Consider the following 14220-nt stretch of genomic DNA (forward strand, 5'->3'; position numbering starts at 1 on the left):
CTCAGCCCCTTGGCCACCTGCTGGTTCCTAAGCCAATGGACTGGAGCAACTGCAAAACCCAAACAGAATTAAATTAAACACAATCACAATAAAAACAGGGTAAACTAAGGAGTGTGCACTAGTTTTGGAATACAGTGTAAAAGGGATGAATAAATTCCAAATAGTTACTCTGTAAATGAAACCCTATATTAAAGAACTAGATCACATAATCGACACTTCGCAAGTCGACTCTTTCAAGGATGACAGGTTATATCCCATTGCTAACAACATGTTTATGAGCAACCTCCTACTGTTAGATATTAATTATTGGACTCACCTAACCACATATTCAAACAGTAGGCTCTGGCTATCTCACCATTTCAATATTAAGATTTTGTTCTTCAAATCAGACCCAGCCCATTTAATCGAGTCACTTATGGCTCATACTTAGTTATGCATTTCATATGTGTTCCAGTTTTTTTGATGCTACTTCGTCTAAACAGTACTGCTGCATTTCCCTTAAATTTCAGGACACAGATCACAAGTTTGCACTAAAGAGGACAGGAAGCAACTAGATGAAATATAATAAACATAAACAACAGACAAAACAAACGGGCCAGACACTATTGATGGAGGCAGTCAGACTTGAGTTGGATCAAATTCCTTTGCTGACACACACACAAACAGCATCCATGTTTACTCCTGTATTGCTAACTTCACTTCAGGTCCAGACCACTCAGATTGGACTACCATGGTGGTTTCATGTATAGTATATTGCAAATGACTGCACAGAAAAAAAAACCTGCAGTTTAAAAGGAGCATAATATTTGTTTTCTTTTTATTCAGACCCAATATTTTAATGTAAATCCAATGTAAAAACAATAAAACTGCAAAAATAGGAAAGGAATATCCAACAGCTACATGTGTTTTTCTTTATTTTTTATTTCTATTTATCTTTTTTCCCCCCAGAAATCGTTTTCTCTGGTGTTGGAGGCTCTGGACCACGACAACGACACCACAGAACCAGGTAAAGCTGAACTTGTTTGTGATGGTCTGTATGTGCTATTTGAAAAAAATATGGAGCGCATTAAGACAAGCCAGTAATTTGTAGTCACTGTGAGAAACGTACTTGTTGCAAAGGACCTGTAGGCAATATTTATGTAATTTGATGCCATATACGTTCAACTTTAGAGCATGGTTTGTGATCAAAAGCATAATTAAAACCATGAGCTTTAATGACAGGGCTTTTGCTTAATTGTAAACTTTTTGGATGCTTAATATCAGGCTTTTACTTGGCATCATTTTTTTAAAACTGTGTCATCATGAAGGCCATGTTGAAGTCTTACCAGTAGATGATAAAAGAGGCACATTACTAGGGGACATCACTATACCACATACCAGAAGTATACACTGGAAATTAGTTGACATTTAAATGCTTTCCACTAAACATTTTAAACGTTAAAGTTATTCAAAGTTCTATTCTATAATGTACTTTCAAGATTTTTTTGTTTTTAACTTGATCGTATATATTTTTGCCAAAAATTGTGAATGTTGTTTATCTGTTAAAAAAAAAAAAGTTCTGAAGGGAACCTAAACCTAAGGTCTGTTGACCTAATATCTAATTTAATGCTTTTGTTTTACCATCTACCCTGAGGGCTGAGCATAATTTTAACAACACTGAATAGAAATCTAAACCTAAGGTAAGTAAATATAATATGACTTCAATTAAACTAATAAATTAAATTCTTAATAGGACTGACTTACTGTAAGGTTTGTTCATACAGCCCCAATTGTAAAACATGGGGGACCCTGGCCCTGCAGTATGGTATATACCCGCATCTGCTTGAAGAAAGCAGCTCAGTTTGAACCTGAATTTGAAGTATTTATGAACTGTTTCATGTCCCTCAGTCCTGAAATTCATTAGCAACCAAGTATAGATTTTATGTTTTTAGCTCTGCACCTGTAGGGATTTTGCATTGTCTCATCTCTTACATAACCAGCATTATAATCTCACTTTCTCTCTTTTCATGCTAAGATAATTGTTGTTCCTAAGTTTAGTTTTCACAGAGCAAACAACACCAGACCTTGTTTACGAGGCTTTGCAGTTTGACATGATGAAACAATGTGAAAACATCCTTTGTGTCTAAATGTGTGTGATCACACAACCCTACCCCCGCCTTTTAATTTCCTGCTCGTCTCCTTCTTTCAAAGTCTCCTCATAATGTGGAAAAGCTTTTCGGCAGTAACTGTGAGTTGCCTGCTATAAAAAGAAGAACACAGAGATGAGCAGACATATTCCTGTGCCTTCCCCATTCCTTTCATGCCCCATCCTTATTTTCATCTTCCTTAACTGGGAGAGGAGCGACTGCAGTCCTGAGAAGGAGATGATGAAAAACTGGAACTTTGCCCGAGTTGTTCTTTGTCTTACCAGCTCTCCTACATCTGTCCTTCTCCCAGCCCTCTAGCTCTGAACCTACATCTGTTTGCATTATCTTCCATTTCCACCTGAGCTCCTAGCTACCCCTTACATTGTTTCTTAAGCTGTAGAGTAGGCCAGCAGCTTAGCTCAGCCCAAATGGAGACATGCCGGAGCAGTCTGAATGGAGTTATCAGGCCCTACTTCCAATCAGGGAGGATTACAGAATGGGACTGAAGCTTCTAAAATGCACTTTAAAAGCTGTGAGACAATATGATGCTCTCTTAACTCTGACTGTCTGACCTTCTCTGAGGTTTCTTCGAATAAATGGCGTCTTTAGTATAAAACTAGCAGGGAAGGGCATAGTAGACATTTGAAGGAAGTTTCAACCTTTACTAATAGCTGTGTTATTACTTATAGAATAACTATTAGTCAATAATTAAATGCCATAGCTATGCTGCAAAACAGCAAAAATAGTTCTCATCAGTATTATGTGGTGGCCATTGGTGTTATGATTAGGTCCCACTTTACCAAATCATGTGACTAACTGTATTTCTTAAAATAAATATCTTATCAAAGTAAAGGTTGAGGCAGATGGCTTAAAGAAGGCCTAATCTTATACTGTTTCAACCTTAATTTTTTTTTTTATGAGAAACTTTACTTTCTTTATTTAACTTGTCAAGATTTTCCTTGGAGGCATATTTGTATTTTAACATGAATTAAATTTGGTCACATTTTTAACATGCATTTAGTTATGGTCCATGTTAGGGCTGCCGCTAATGATTATTTAGCAAATAGATTAGTCTATCGATTATTTGTTAGATTACCTGATTAATAATCGAATAGCCAAAGGTTCTGGAAGAAGATTGCGAAGATTGCGAAATTAAACCAGGTGGAGCTAAAACTTTTCCAATGGAAAAGTGGGTAGCACTGATGCAGCAGGAGGGGTCCAGGTTTGATTCCTGGCCCGGGGTATTCTTGCAGAATTTGCATGTTCTCCCTTTGCATGTGTGGGTTTTCTCCGGGTACCCCAGCTTCCTCCCACCTCCAAAAACATGACTGTTAATTGGTTTCTCTAAATTCTCCTTAGGTACGTGAATGGTTGTTTGTCCTCTTTGTCTCTGTGTTGCCCAGCGATAGACTGGCGACTTTACCAAGGTGTACCCTGCATCTCGCTTATTGAGAGCTGGAGATAGACACCGGCAAACCTCCCGACCCCAGCAGCGATAAGTCTGACTCAACATGGATGGATGGATTGATGGAGTATTGGATAGGGCATGTTGACAGATGAAAAAGATTTTTATCTTAAGTGCCAAATGTTTGCATTTTCTTTTTACAATTTTGGTATAATTGGTCAGTTGCTCTGTCAGCTAAAGGCATGTTTTAGACTCTCTATTCTTCAGTTAACGATTAGTCGATTACTAAATTAGTTGACAATTATTTGAATAATCGATTAATCCTGATTAATCATATTAATTGTTTCAGCCCTGGTCAATTTTAATGGAGACTTGGATCCCGATAAAGCCTGCTGTAGCCATATAGTTAGCTGTATTAAAAAACATTGGTAAACATGGTTTCTTGTTCAGCCTTTTTTTTTATCATTTCCAGGTATTTTAAAACTTTTTTACTGTTAGTTTACCTGTAGTTGTGTATAAGTGTAAGCCTACAAGCTTGGGGTAAGTGCAAAGGGACATTAAAATAAAATCATATTAGCAATATTGGTGAAAAATAATCACAATTTTGATTTTTGGCAAAATCATTCAGCCCTAATCTAAACTGTGGAAAAGTGGAAAGCAGCCATCTGCTGATTTCTTCTGTTCATTTAACCAGCACTTAAGTTGATTCATAGTCATCTGAAGACATCATAATGTACAGCTGTGTGATGTCCACTTAATTATGGTCATTTCAGCTGTTGTTTATTAGGATCTAAGTTAGGAGATATTGAATAAGATCCTCTGGCAACACCACATGTGATTGTTGTGGTCTCTGATGTAAAGTTACCAACTGTCACAAAAAACAGTCTCTCTCCTTCAAGTCGTATTTAAACAGTTGAGAACTAAAGCTAAACTAAAGTTTCTATAATAACAGCACTTTGATTCTTCCTCACTGGATATATACGGAAAGTTCAGTCTCTGTACTGTGGTGAGTATGGAAGCCTGACTGGGAGACATCAAAGTGGCATCTCATTGTTGAAATGCAGCTTTTTTTCTAACAACCTTACCTTTTAAAATGAGGTTTGACATTGGCCTCTAGTTCTGCAGCAGCAGCTTCTGAAAGTCGCTGTTTTTCAACAGCAACTTGATAGATAATTTTTTTAGGGTCTGGGGAAAAGCACCTGACAAAAAAGGCGTTTTTATTATTTGAGTTAAATCAGATGTCATGACAGGCAGAGCTTTCTTAAGGAAGGCAGTGGGTAAAGCATTGAGACAGCAGGAGAAATTATTTATTTGGCCTAGGATTTCTTCTAAGTTTTTTTTTTGTTTATTTGATGAAATTGGAAAATTTTGTCAATATCAGTTCAAGTTCAAGATAATGTTGGTACTGTACTGTATGGATGTACAGACTGCTCCTCTAAACTACCTCCTGTCTTGCGTTAAGATTGACTGAATTTTCTTTACTGTACTTGTTTGCCTGCAGACTTTCTGCTGCATTCAAATAGATTTGAACACTATTGATGCAGAGCTTGCTGGCACAAAGCTGTGAAAAGAAACTTAAATCCAATATTGGAAGTTTTCTAATTTAGATCAGCTTGTCTATAGCATTCAGAAAACAGGTTTAGTGTGACTGCCTTTGCTCACGTGAGAATAATATTAATGAGATAGGCTAAACTGAAAAGAAAGCTCTCACATGAATTGCCTACATCGAATAGAGTGGGACAAAACAATATCGTCTGATCCATCTGCGTCCTCAGGTGTATTGATTTGTTCACAGGTGATCTGGAATAAAGAGTGAACGCGGGTGTTTTCTTTCCTGCGGGTATATCTCAGACACTTCCAAGGGCAAAAGGCTAAGAGCAGGAGGAGCAGTTTAAGAGTTTTTACTACCTGCAGACACACACGTTATCATATATCTGTAAAGTTTGATTGCCACAGAGGATTATCGCTTCTTCTACCTGCTGTTTCAACATCCCTACCTGAAGGAGCTTGTTTGTTATTAAGCAGTCTGATCTAATTACAATACAAAGAAAATCATACTGTGTTGTACACCATTTTCCCACTGTGTCGGGTCCTAATTATATAATTTTTTTCATCTTATCTAGTGGAGAAGTAATAATGATAAAATTAACCCTTTGACATTTCCGATATTATAAAATGTGGTAAAACCAGAGGTGCACTGAACCTGATTGACGCGTGGAGTATTGGACTCTCTTATTTGACTGCAGGCACTGGAGAATTCAGTTCACACTCACAGTGAAGCCCGCCTGAATGTTTTTTTTCATTGCCTCAGTGATTTCATCTCTCCATCAGGCAGTTTATGTGTGTGCTAACAGCTGCTGAGTCTCTGGATCTTTTTGCCTCTGGCTGTCTGAGTTAAGTACAAAAACTCACACTCTACTCTAACTTTCCTTCAGTAGGTCTTCCTATTCTGTGCAACTATCACCCAGCCATCCAATTTTTCTCATTATCTCTTATATAGACACGTATAGGATACACTGAAGCACATATTCCCACTTTTGTTGAATGTTAACACCCTGTCAGGGAGCATTATAACTGAGTGAGGGAATAATAGTGCCACTGGGAAAGCCCCTCCAGGGGTCAGAAGTGGCGGCTTTTGCTCCAGTGTTGCCCGGGGGCTCATACAGCCCTTTCTGTTGTTCTCTCCTCTCTTCTTCTCTGTGTCAAGTGGAATTCATGCAAGAAAGTTTCATTTTTTTCTATTCTACTTATAATATCTACACAGCGCTGAGAGTTCTTCAAATCAGAGGAAACATATTTGTATGATCAAAAGTTTACTTAACAGCTAAAGCTGCAGGGGCATGAGTAGAGACAGACTTCAATCTACAGTAATCACCTGGATCAAAAACTACCTGACAAAAAGATGACAGTTTGTGAGGCTGAATGCTCAAATGTCTAACCAGGTTGTCAGCAGCATAGGAGAACCACAGAGGACGGGAATCTCACCTTTTCTTTTACTCTATACACCTCTGACTTTCATTACCGGAGAGAGTCCTGTCATCTGCAGAAATACTTAGATAACTCTTTAGTTGTTGGGTGCATCAAAGGTGGATAAGAAGCTGAGTACAGGGACCAGGTGAATCAATTTGTGGCATAGTGTGGAAACAATCATCTAATCCTGAATATCAATAAAACAAGATGGTAGATTTCAGAGGAAACAAGGACCAGTTGAATCCTGTTACCATCATGGGAGAAGAAGTGGAGGTGGTGGAAGGGTATAAATAGTTTGTTTTTTACCTGGACAACAAACTCACTTGGAGCTTAACTTTAAGTCTGCTATTAAGAAAGGACAGAACAAACTGTGCTTCTTAAGGAAATGTAAGTCCTGCAGTGTTTGCATCAAGACGCTGCATATCTTCTCTCAGTCTGTTGTGGAGAGTGTGTCCACTTCTGCCATCATCTGGTTGGTTTCAAGAAACTCGACAAGCTAATAAAGAAGAATTTCACAATGATGAAATCTTTATGAAATGAAGAACAGTGTGGACAACCACAAACATCCTCTTCAGAAGACTGACAATCAAAAGCTTTACCAGATCTGCTGCAAGACAGTGTTTATGTTGACTGCTAGCAACATAGAGAACTTGCTGAAAATAACCCTACAATACTGATAACAACAATTTATTTCTATAAAGTGGTGATTAAAATATTATTGAATCAAAAGTTCCCCTTTATAGTTGTTTACTTGCTAATACAATATCATGCATTGTTTCCTTTGGGTTCGTAAGCCTTGTTATGTTTACTGATTAAAGAAAAAACAATTAAAGTCAGGATAAAACTTTCAAAGAGCCTTAGAAATCACCAAGATTCTTCGATCAACACCTGGTTTTTTGGAAGGACAGTAAATAGAAGTAAAGTTCAGAGCAGGCTTATGATGATACAGCATACAACTTTAACGGTTTTATAGAAAAAATTTGGCACATAAGTTTTAATTTATTGTTAATTTTCTTTAACCCTCGTAGATGAAACATTTTACCCCACTTTAAAAAATATTTAAATGCACCAAATCATTTTTGGTTAATTGACAGTGTACCTTTTGCAACCACCAACCAGTTTCTAATAGGACACTTGATGACTCTTATTGGGAGAAATTGTAGAGTTTGTTTTTAATGGTTGATGTCCTGATGCAGACCAAGCTTTTCAGCATAGTTTATAAATACGTTGTAGGGTTTGGGTTGAAGATCCCTGGTTTTAGTCTGTACTTGGGCTAGTTGTAATGTTGGACCAACGAACTGAGTCCAGCTTTCAGCAGAGTCGCAGCTGATTTGAGCACAGATTAATGCATGTGAATTTAGGCCTTCCTTTTCTTTATTTCCCCAACTGTAAGATGCCAGAGTAGCACAGCAGCAAAATAGATCTTATCATTTCTTCCCCCACGATACTTAACAGCTGGTTTAGCTGTGTTAGCCTTGAGAGTGTCTCTTTGACTCTCCCAAACATCTCCCCACTTTTTCTTCATAGAAAAGAAAGACTTTACTGATCTCACAGTGGAGAAATTCACTAGCTCTATCTTTGTTTCTATATCATGAAGTCTAAACTATAGATCATGACACTGGTGCCTCAGAATAAAGATGTTTGGATGAGTGAGATTTTCTTCTGTTCCGTCCTCCTTCAGGTCAGCTGATTGAGCGAGTCCTCCTCTCCTCCATGCTGAATCCTGGTGAACAGTGGCAGACATACCGTCATCATGGACAGATCCTTAGCCTGGAGTATTGGCTTCGCTTCCGCTGTGACTCTAATTACTACGGGCCTTTCTGCAACAAGTTCTGCCGAGCCAGAGATGACTTCTTTGGCCACTTCAGCTGTGACCCCAGTGGCACCAAGGTCTGCATGGAAGGCTGGACAGGACCAGAGTGCAAAGAGGGTAAAGCAGAAGTTTGGTTTTAGTTTAAATGTATTAACATTTTCTTTTCCCCTGTCATTCATGAATTATGGTTCCTTTTTAGTAATCTTTTAAAAAAAGGTCTTCTGTGAGAATAGTAATGTTACTCTATTTCATTTCCATGAGGAAAGCCTTTGGACTCTGATTAAACACAATAAAATAATATTTATCTTTTTAATATCTGACTTGTGCAGAGTGGAATCAAGTCTGATTTTATTCAAAAAACCCTCAATCTTAGTTTAAAGTCCTATAGTCTTGCAACAAAGGGAGCTCCAGCCCCATGAATGACTGCTCCTGCTGATGTCATTGAAGTATCACACTCTTCTCTACATCAGTGAATTACAATGATGTGGGATGTTGTACACCATGACTCATCAGATGGATGACCCGTCTCTGTGACCTCTTGACGTTGTCAACTTTTTGCATTAGTAAGAGTGAATGGAGGAAACCAAAGTGGAAACTAGGGAAGGACACTCTGCTAGTCTGAGGACATCCTGCAGCTCTGCCCACCTCGCCCGTCTCACTCAGTCTGCCTTCCTCCTCAGCATGGTGCTGATTGGACCACACAGAAGCAGGAAGTTGAAAGATTCATTCCCCCCGTTACCTCCTGCATGTTACCCATCGTGTCTATGAAGGGATTTTTTTAGTCTTCAGAAACAAATCACTATGTGGGCATTTCTAAGCTAGCTCACTACTAACTCTGAATGTTTGTCTTTAATGACCCCTTTCATTAAAGGGGCAATAAATAAGTTCCATATGTGAACATATTTCGTTGCTAAAAAGTAATCTTTAAAGTTTTTTGAAGTGAATAATTTTTTTGTGTGTGCTTGCTTCACAGCGGTGTGCAGGCAGGGATGCCATCAGAACCACGGTTTTTGTACTGTGCCTGGAGAATGCAAGTAAGTTACTGAATCCCCTAAAAACATTGGTTTGTATTTTCACTCTGATACTCAAGCTCCTCTAAAACTGCTGGAATAAATGAAATAAATCTCCCCTAATTTATTAATAGATTATTGCCTATCAGCAGACATAAGTAGCAACTAGTTAAATTTCCATGAGAAACTCTTCGGGAAAAAAAAGTGGATCTAGCTTTATTTTTACTCAGCTATATCGTCTACTTAAATGTTTTAGTAGTGATGACCTCACATCAAGTACTGTACCTGGCTACTCTATCCAGCTCTACCTGGCAGTCAGAGTTTCTCGTATATTTTAGAGTGATTTTGATCTCCAGACTTTCGCAGCATGTCTTTTTGAACATTTCCTGCTTTTCCTCGTCTTTATAATCACTCCTCAACGTCAATCCATCCATTTTCCTACACACTTATCCCAAGTGGGGTCACGAGGGGTGCTGGTGCCTATCTCCAGCTGTCTACGGGCGACAGGCGGGGTACACCCTGGACAGGTTGCCATTCCATCGCAGGGCAACACAGAGACAAGCAGGACAAACTACCATTCACACACACACTCACACCTAAGGGGACTTTAGAGAAGCCAATTAACCTAACAGTCATGTTTTTGGACTGTGGGATGAAGCCGGAGTACCCGGAGAGAACCCATGCAAGCTCAGGGAGAACATGCAAACTCCATGCAGAAAGACCCTGGGCCGCCACTGAGCAGCACTCCTCAACATGTTACATAAAATAAACTACAATGAAAATCTGACAGAAAAAAAAAATCTGGGTGTATAAAAAACTCTGAGAAACATTCATAAGCCAAGAAAACTGTAAATCAAATCCATTTTAAAAGCCAACGTTTAAATCTGGTTGCTTAGAAGCAAAGTGCAAAGATATTTGAATTGGTTTAAATATTGTAGGTGGTACATTTTATCTTCAATAACACATTATGTCTGGGTAATATATCTGATAAATCATGCAATCTGTTTATGTTTCAGGTGTCATTACGGCTGGAAAGGTCCTCTGTGTGATCAGTGTGTGACGTTTCCAGGCTGTGTGTACGGGAGCTGCACCGAGCCCTGGCAATGTGTGTGTGACGTCAACTGGGGAGGCCTTCTGTGTGACAAAGGTGGGACATACAAAATATTTAAGCAGTTTTGTTTGCGTAAACAAAGTTTGAAGTATCTATAGGTGCTGAGAACATTTTTAAACCATACCCTGCATAGTTTTGTTTAAATAGATGCATGGTCCTTCTTTCTGCGATAAGAAGACACACCAATACATCACTGCACTTATAATATACAGAAATGTTAAATAAAAGTCAAAGTTAGTTACAAACAGCAGCCAGCCATGTTCAATGACCACCAAAAGTAAAAGTTACTTTGTTCATCTACTGTAGTTAGAGCTGTCATGGTTTTGGTTCTGTTTAAGTTTTCTTTTTGAGTTTTCATTGGTGTTATTTCCATTTAGTTTTATTCTAGTTCTTTTTGGTTATATTTTAGTTCTTATGTTTTCTTGTTAACCCTCTGTTGCCCTCTTGTGTCAATCTCCTTCTCTCAGCTCCCTTCTAGATTTTTCTTCCCACACCTGTTCCTTGTCTGCCAATTAGTCCTCCTATTGTTTCTGTCTCCCATTTATACACCTCCTGTTCGATTCTTTGCCCCTTGTGTTTTTCCCCCTGAAGTCTCCTGGATTTCAGGTTTCTGTATTTTGTTAATTTGGATTTTTGCTTCTGTTGCCAACTTTTGGATTAGTAAACCTGCAAGAAACCACCTGGGCTTCCATCTCTGGAACCTCCACTCAACCTGACAAGAGCACAATCTCGTTTGATATTCACATTAACCTTACATTATGTATTTAATCCATTCAATCCTCTGTACAGACCAACCCACCATGTGATAAAACATTTTATTGAGAAAAAAAATTTTGAATAAAAAAAATTCTCTTTTATTAATTTCTTAAAGTTAACATTATTGGTTAACTGAATAGAGATTCTGGAGAGGAGTGTATAGTAATATTAAGCTCCAGTAAAGCTATGCAATCCAACATATGAATAAATTTTTGCAATATACCTGATGAAGCTGCATAAGAAGAAATTTGGTTGAAGGCTTTAAGTGCCTCCACATAGTTTGTTCTGTGATGTCTTATCTTTATCATTGTTTCTACTGGGGTTTGGTTGGTATGAGGTTCTTAGCTCTAGTAATATGCTAATTCATGTAAAAAGAAAAAAAAAATTTAAATATACTTGTTTATCCTGATAGTGTTTATTTAGTCCCTTTAAGCATGAAAATAATTTTTGCCCTGGGCGCAAACAGTATACATGAATATTGTTGTACACCATCTGCTAGCAGCTTATATTACTAATTTTAAATGGCGAATATCATACTCATTAGATACTGTGTAAGTCAAAGTATGTAAATCGGTCCCTTTAACAAAACAACATTACTAATGATAAATGTATTTGGTTGTAAACTTTGGATTCTAATAATCTTTTTCTAAATGGTGCGTTTTTTGGTAGAGAGTCTTAGTTTATTTTTTAATTCTGTTCTGTGACCAAATGGATTTTTTTTCTTTCTCAGTTGTTAGTCTTTTACCCTTGATTAATAGTGTCTTTCCCTATTTGTTCAGCTCCCTTTGTGTTTTTTTGTTTTCGCCTTCCCTCTGTCAGCTTCTCTATTTTACTGCTGCCAGCTGCTCCACATGTGCTCTGATTGCTTTTCTGGTTCCTTCTTCATTTTCCAACTCTGCCTCTGCTTTTAGGTTCTGAGTTTTTTTAAGTGCTTATTGCACACATCTCTACACCATGTCATGCTCACCTTGTTTCACATCTGTAGGTTTTCTCTTTTATTATTAAACATCCACTGTGCTCATCCCAACTACATGTCAGCATTTTTGCTCCACAACTAATGCCTTAGCCTTTTTAAAAAGAAAACCTAAATTTGTTTCTGGTGTCGTGAAAATATTCAAACATTATGGCACATATTAATGTACTTTTTCACATAGTTTATAAGTAGTGGCTGTCTTCTCTTTTAGAGATCAGCCCAGCTGTGCGCAGCAACCAATAGAGGAAGTCCTGGTTTTCCCTCTGCCTCACACAACGTGAGAAAATACCAGTCTGTAATGTTATTGAAAGGACTTTCGACCAAATTATGAAAAAATAGAGTGCTTTTCAAATCATAGCTGTTTATAAACTATGTATTCTATAATACTCTTTCTTAACCACTGCACCACCTGCATGTCAATACTCTTTTACTGGTTCTAGTTTTTAACTCTGTGCATTCTAGCTTCTCCTTTCTTGAAATGCTTGTTTTTCACCAGTTTCAGATGTAATTATTCTTACTGCACTTCTGATTTCTTTTTGTTTTGCTAAATGGTGTAGGACTTTGCCACCTAATGAATATTTCTTTATTACTTCCTATAACTTTTACTCTTCTTTAAGATCTTTTTGATAAGCCGTACACCTTTTTTGTTTATTATAGATTCTGTATTTCACACAAATATGGTTCTTCAGGCCTGAAATAAACATAAATCATATAAATAGGTATAAAGCTTTACAGAGCTTTGAATGTTGACCATGAATAATCTTGCCTGTCTGGGAGGGGGAAAAAAACGGTGTGCTCTTAGTTTTTCAGGCGTGGTTCTTCACACATGACTTATGGATGAAGAAGATAAAAAAAAGTACCTGAGGGCTTCACCCTCCTTCCTCTAACATTTCCCGGGCAGAATATAGAAAACTTAGATCCTCTGTCCCAAAGTGGGAGCTGGGAGTCAAACGTGCGCCTAGGGGACAAAGTATTGTGGAGAGGAAAGGCGATAGCCTTGGGTAAAAAGATTGTGAGAGACTCAAAGCTTAGTGCTCTTTGCTAGGTGTGGTTAATTCAGATGAACACCTTAAAAAATTACAGTGAAACAGAGAAACCTTTAAAACAAAGAAAATAATGAGGGAAGATGTTACTTTATTCTTCCTTAAGATGGGAAACAAAAAGCCCTGAAGCTTAAAAAAGAATGAAATGAAAAAGGTCTTTATCTTAGCACCTCCATGAATTCAGTTTAAGAGTTTTTTTTCGATTTGTGCAGTAATATTATGCGCTTTTGTAAAAACATGTGTTCGTGTTTTCAGATCTGAACTACTGTGGCACACACCAGCCCTGCAAAAACGGTGGGACCTGCACCAACACAGAGCCAAACGAGTATAAGTGTGATTGCCAGGAGGGTTTCAAAGGGCGCAACTGTGACATTGGTGAGAGCTGCTACGCATTGTTTACTATAAAAAATTTCAGAAGCAGAGGACATACACAGAAAACAGAGCATGAATAAAGGAGAACACAGCTCAATATTCACATTGAATTGCACATATCAGTTTTTTTTTCTTCTTCTTCTCTTTGATTTTTACAGCTTGTATCACTATACTTATATTGATTTTTAAGGTCAAATTCATGAAATATGAAAAAAAAAGCATTAAAGCTGCCAAGAGGCCAAAAAGTTGGCAGAATGGAAACATTAAATACGGAAGACTAAACACAGGCACCAGTGTTCACCACAAAGGTCACATTGCTGATGAATGTTAAACTGCGCTACAATTAATGTAGCTTTCAAAACATTTATAGAGACCATATGTAACATTCAGGCTCCAGAAGTCCTGCAGCGGTTTATTCTCACCAAAATGTTCATTTTCTACACATGTGGTAGATGAAAGGGAAGTCTATGGATTCACTTACAATCTATTGTCCACTTGGCTAAGACACTGATTAAAAAAGAAAGTATTTATTGTAGTTAAACATCTCAGGTTAACGTGGATGAGGAACATTTAAAGTAGACTTAGGCTTAGACTCAGACTCAACTTTATTTATCCCTTGGGATTACTCCTTCAGAGAAATT

The 14220-nt window shown here is 37.8% G+C and overlaps 1 protein-coding gene across 3 annotated transcripts in view; it reads left to right on the forward strand.

Annotated features, from left to right (window-relative positions):
* LOC107081932 (protein jagged-1b-like) overlaps window positions 1–14220 on the forward strand; it is a 72792-nt gene that overhangs the window by 42566 nt on the left and 16006 nt on the right. For all 3 annotated transcript variants that reach the window (XM_015370308.1, XM_015370306.1, XM_015370307.1), the window contains exons 3-7: window positions 949–1006; window positions 8183–8431; window positions 9288–9348; window positions 10341–10471; window positions 13463–13582. In XM_015370308.1, coding sequence (XP_015225794.1) covers window positions 949–1006; window positions 8183–8431; window positions 9288–9348; window positions 10341–10471; window positions 13463–13582 — 619 coding nt within the window. The remainder of the gene's footprint in view (window positions 1–948; window positions 1007–8182; window positions 8432–9287; window positions 9349–10340; window positions 10472–13462; window positions 13583–14220) is intronic.

Source organism: Cyprinodon variegatus, unplaced genomic scaffold (genome assembly GCF_000732505.1).
Source record: "Cyprinodon variegatus isolate N-32 unplaced genomic scaffold, C_variegatus-1.0 Scaffold44, whole genome shotgun sequence".
Classification (NCBI taxonomy): domain Eukaryota; kingdom Metazoa; phylum Chordata; class Actinopteri; order Cyprinodontiformes; family Cyprinodontidae; genus Cyprinodon; species Cyprinodon variegatus.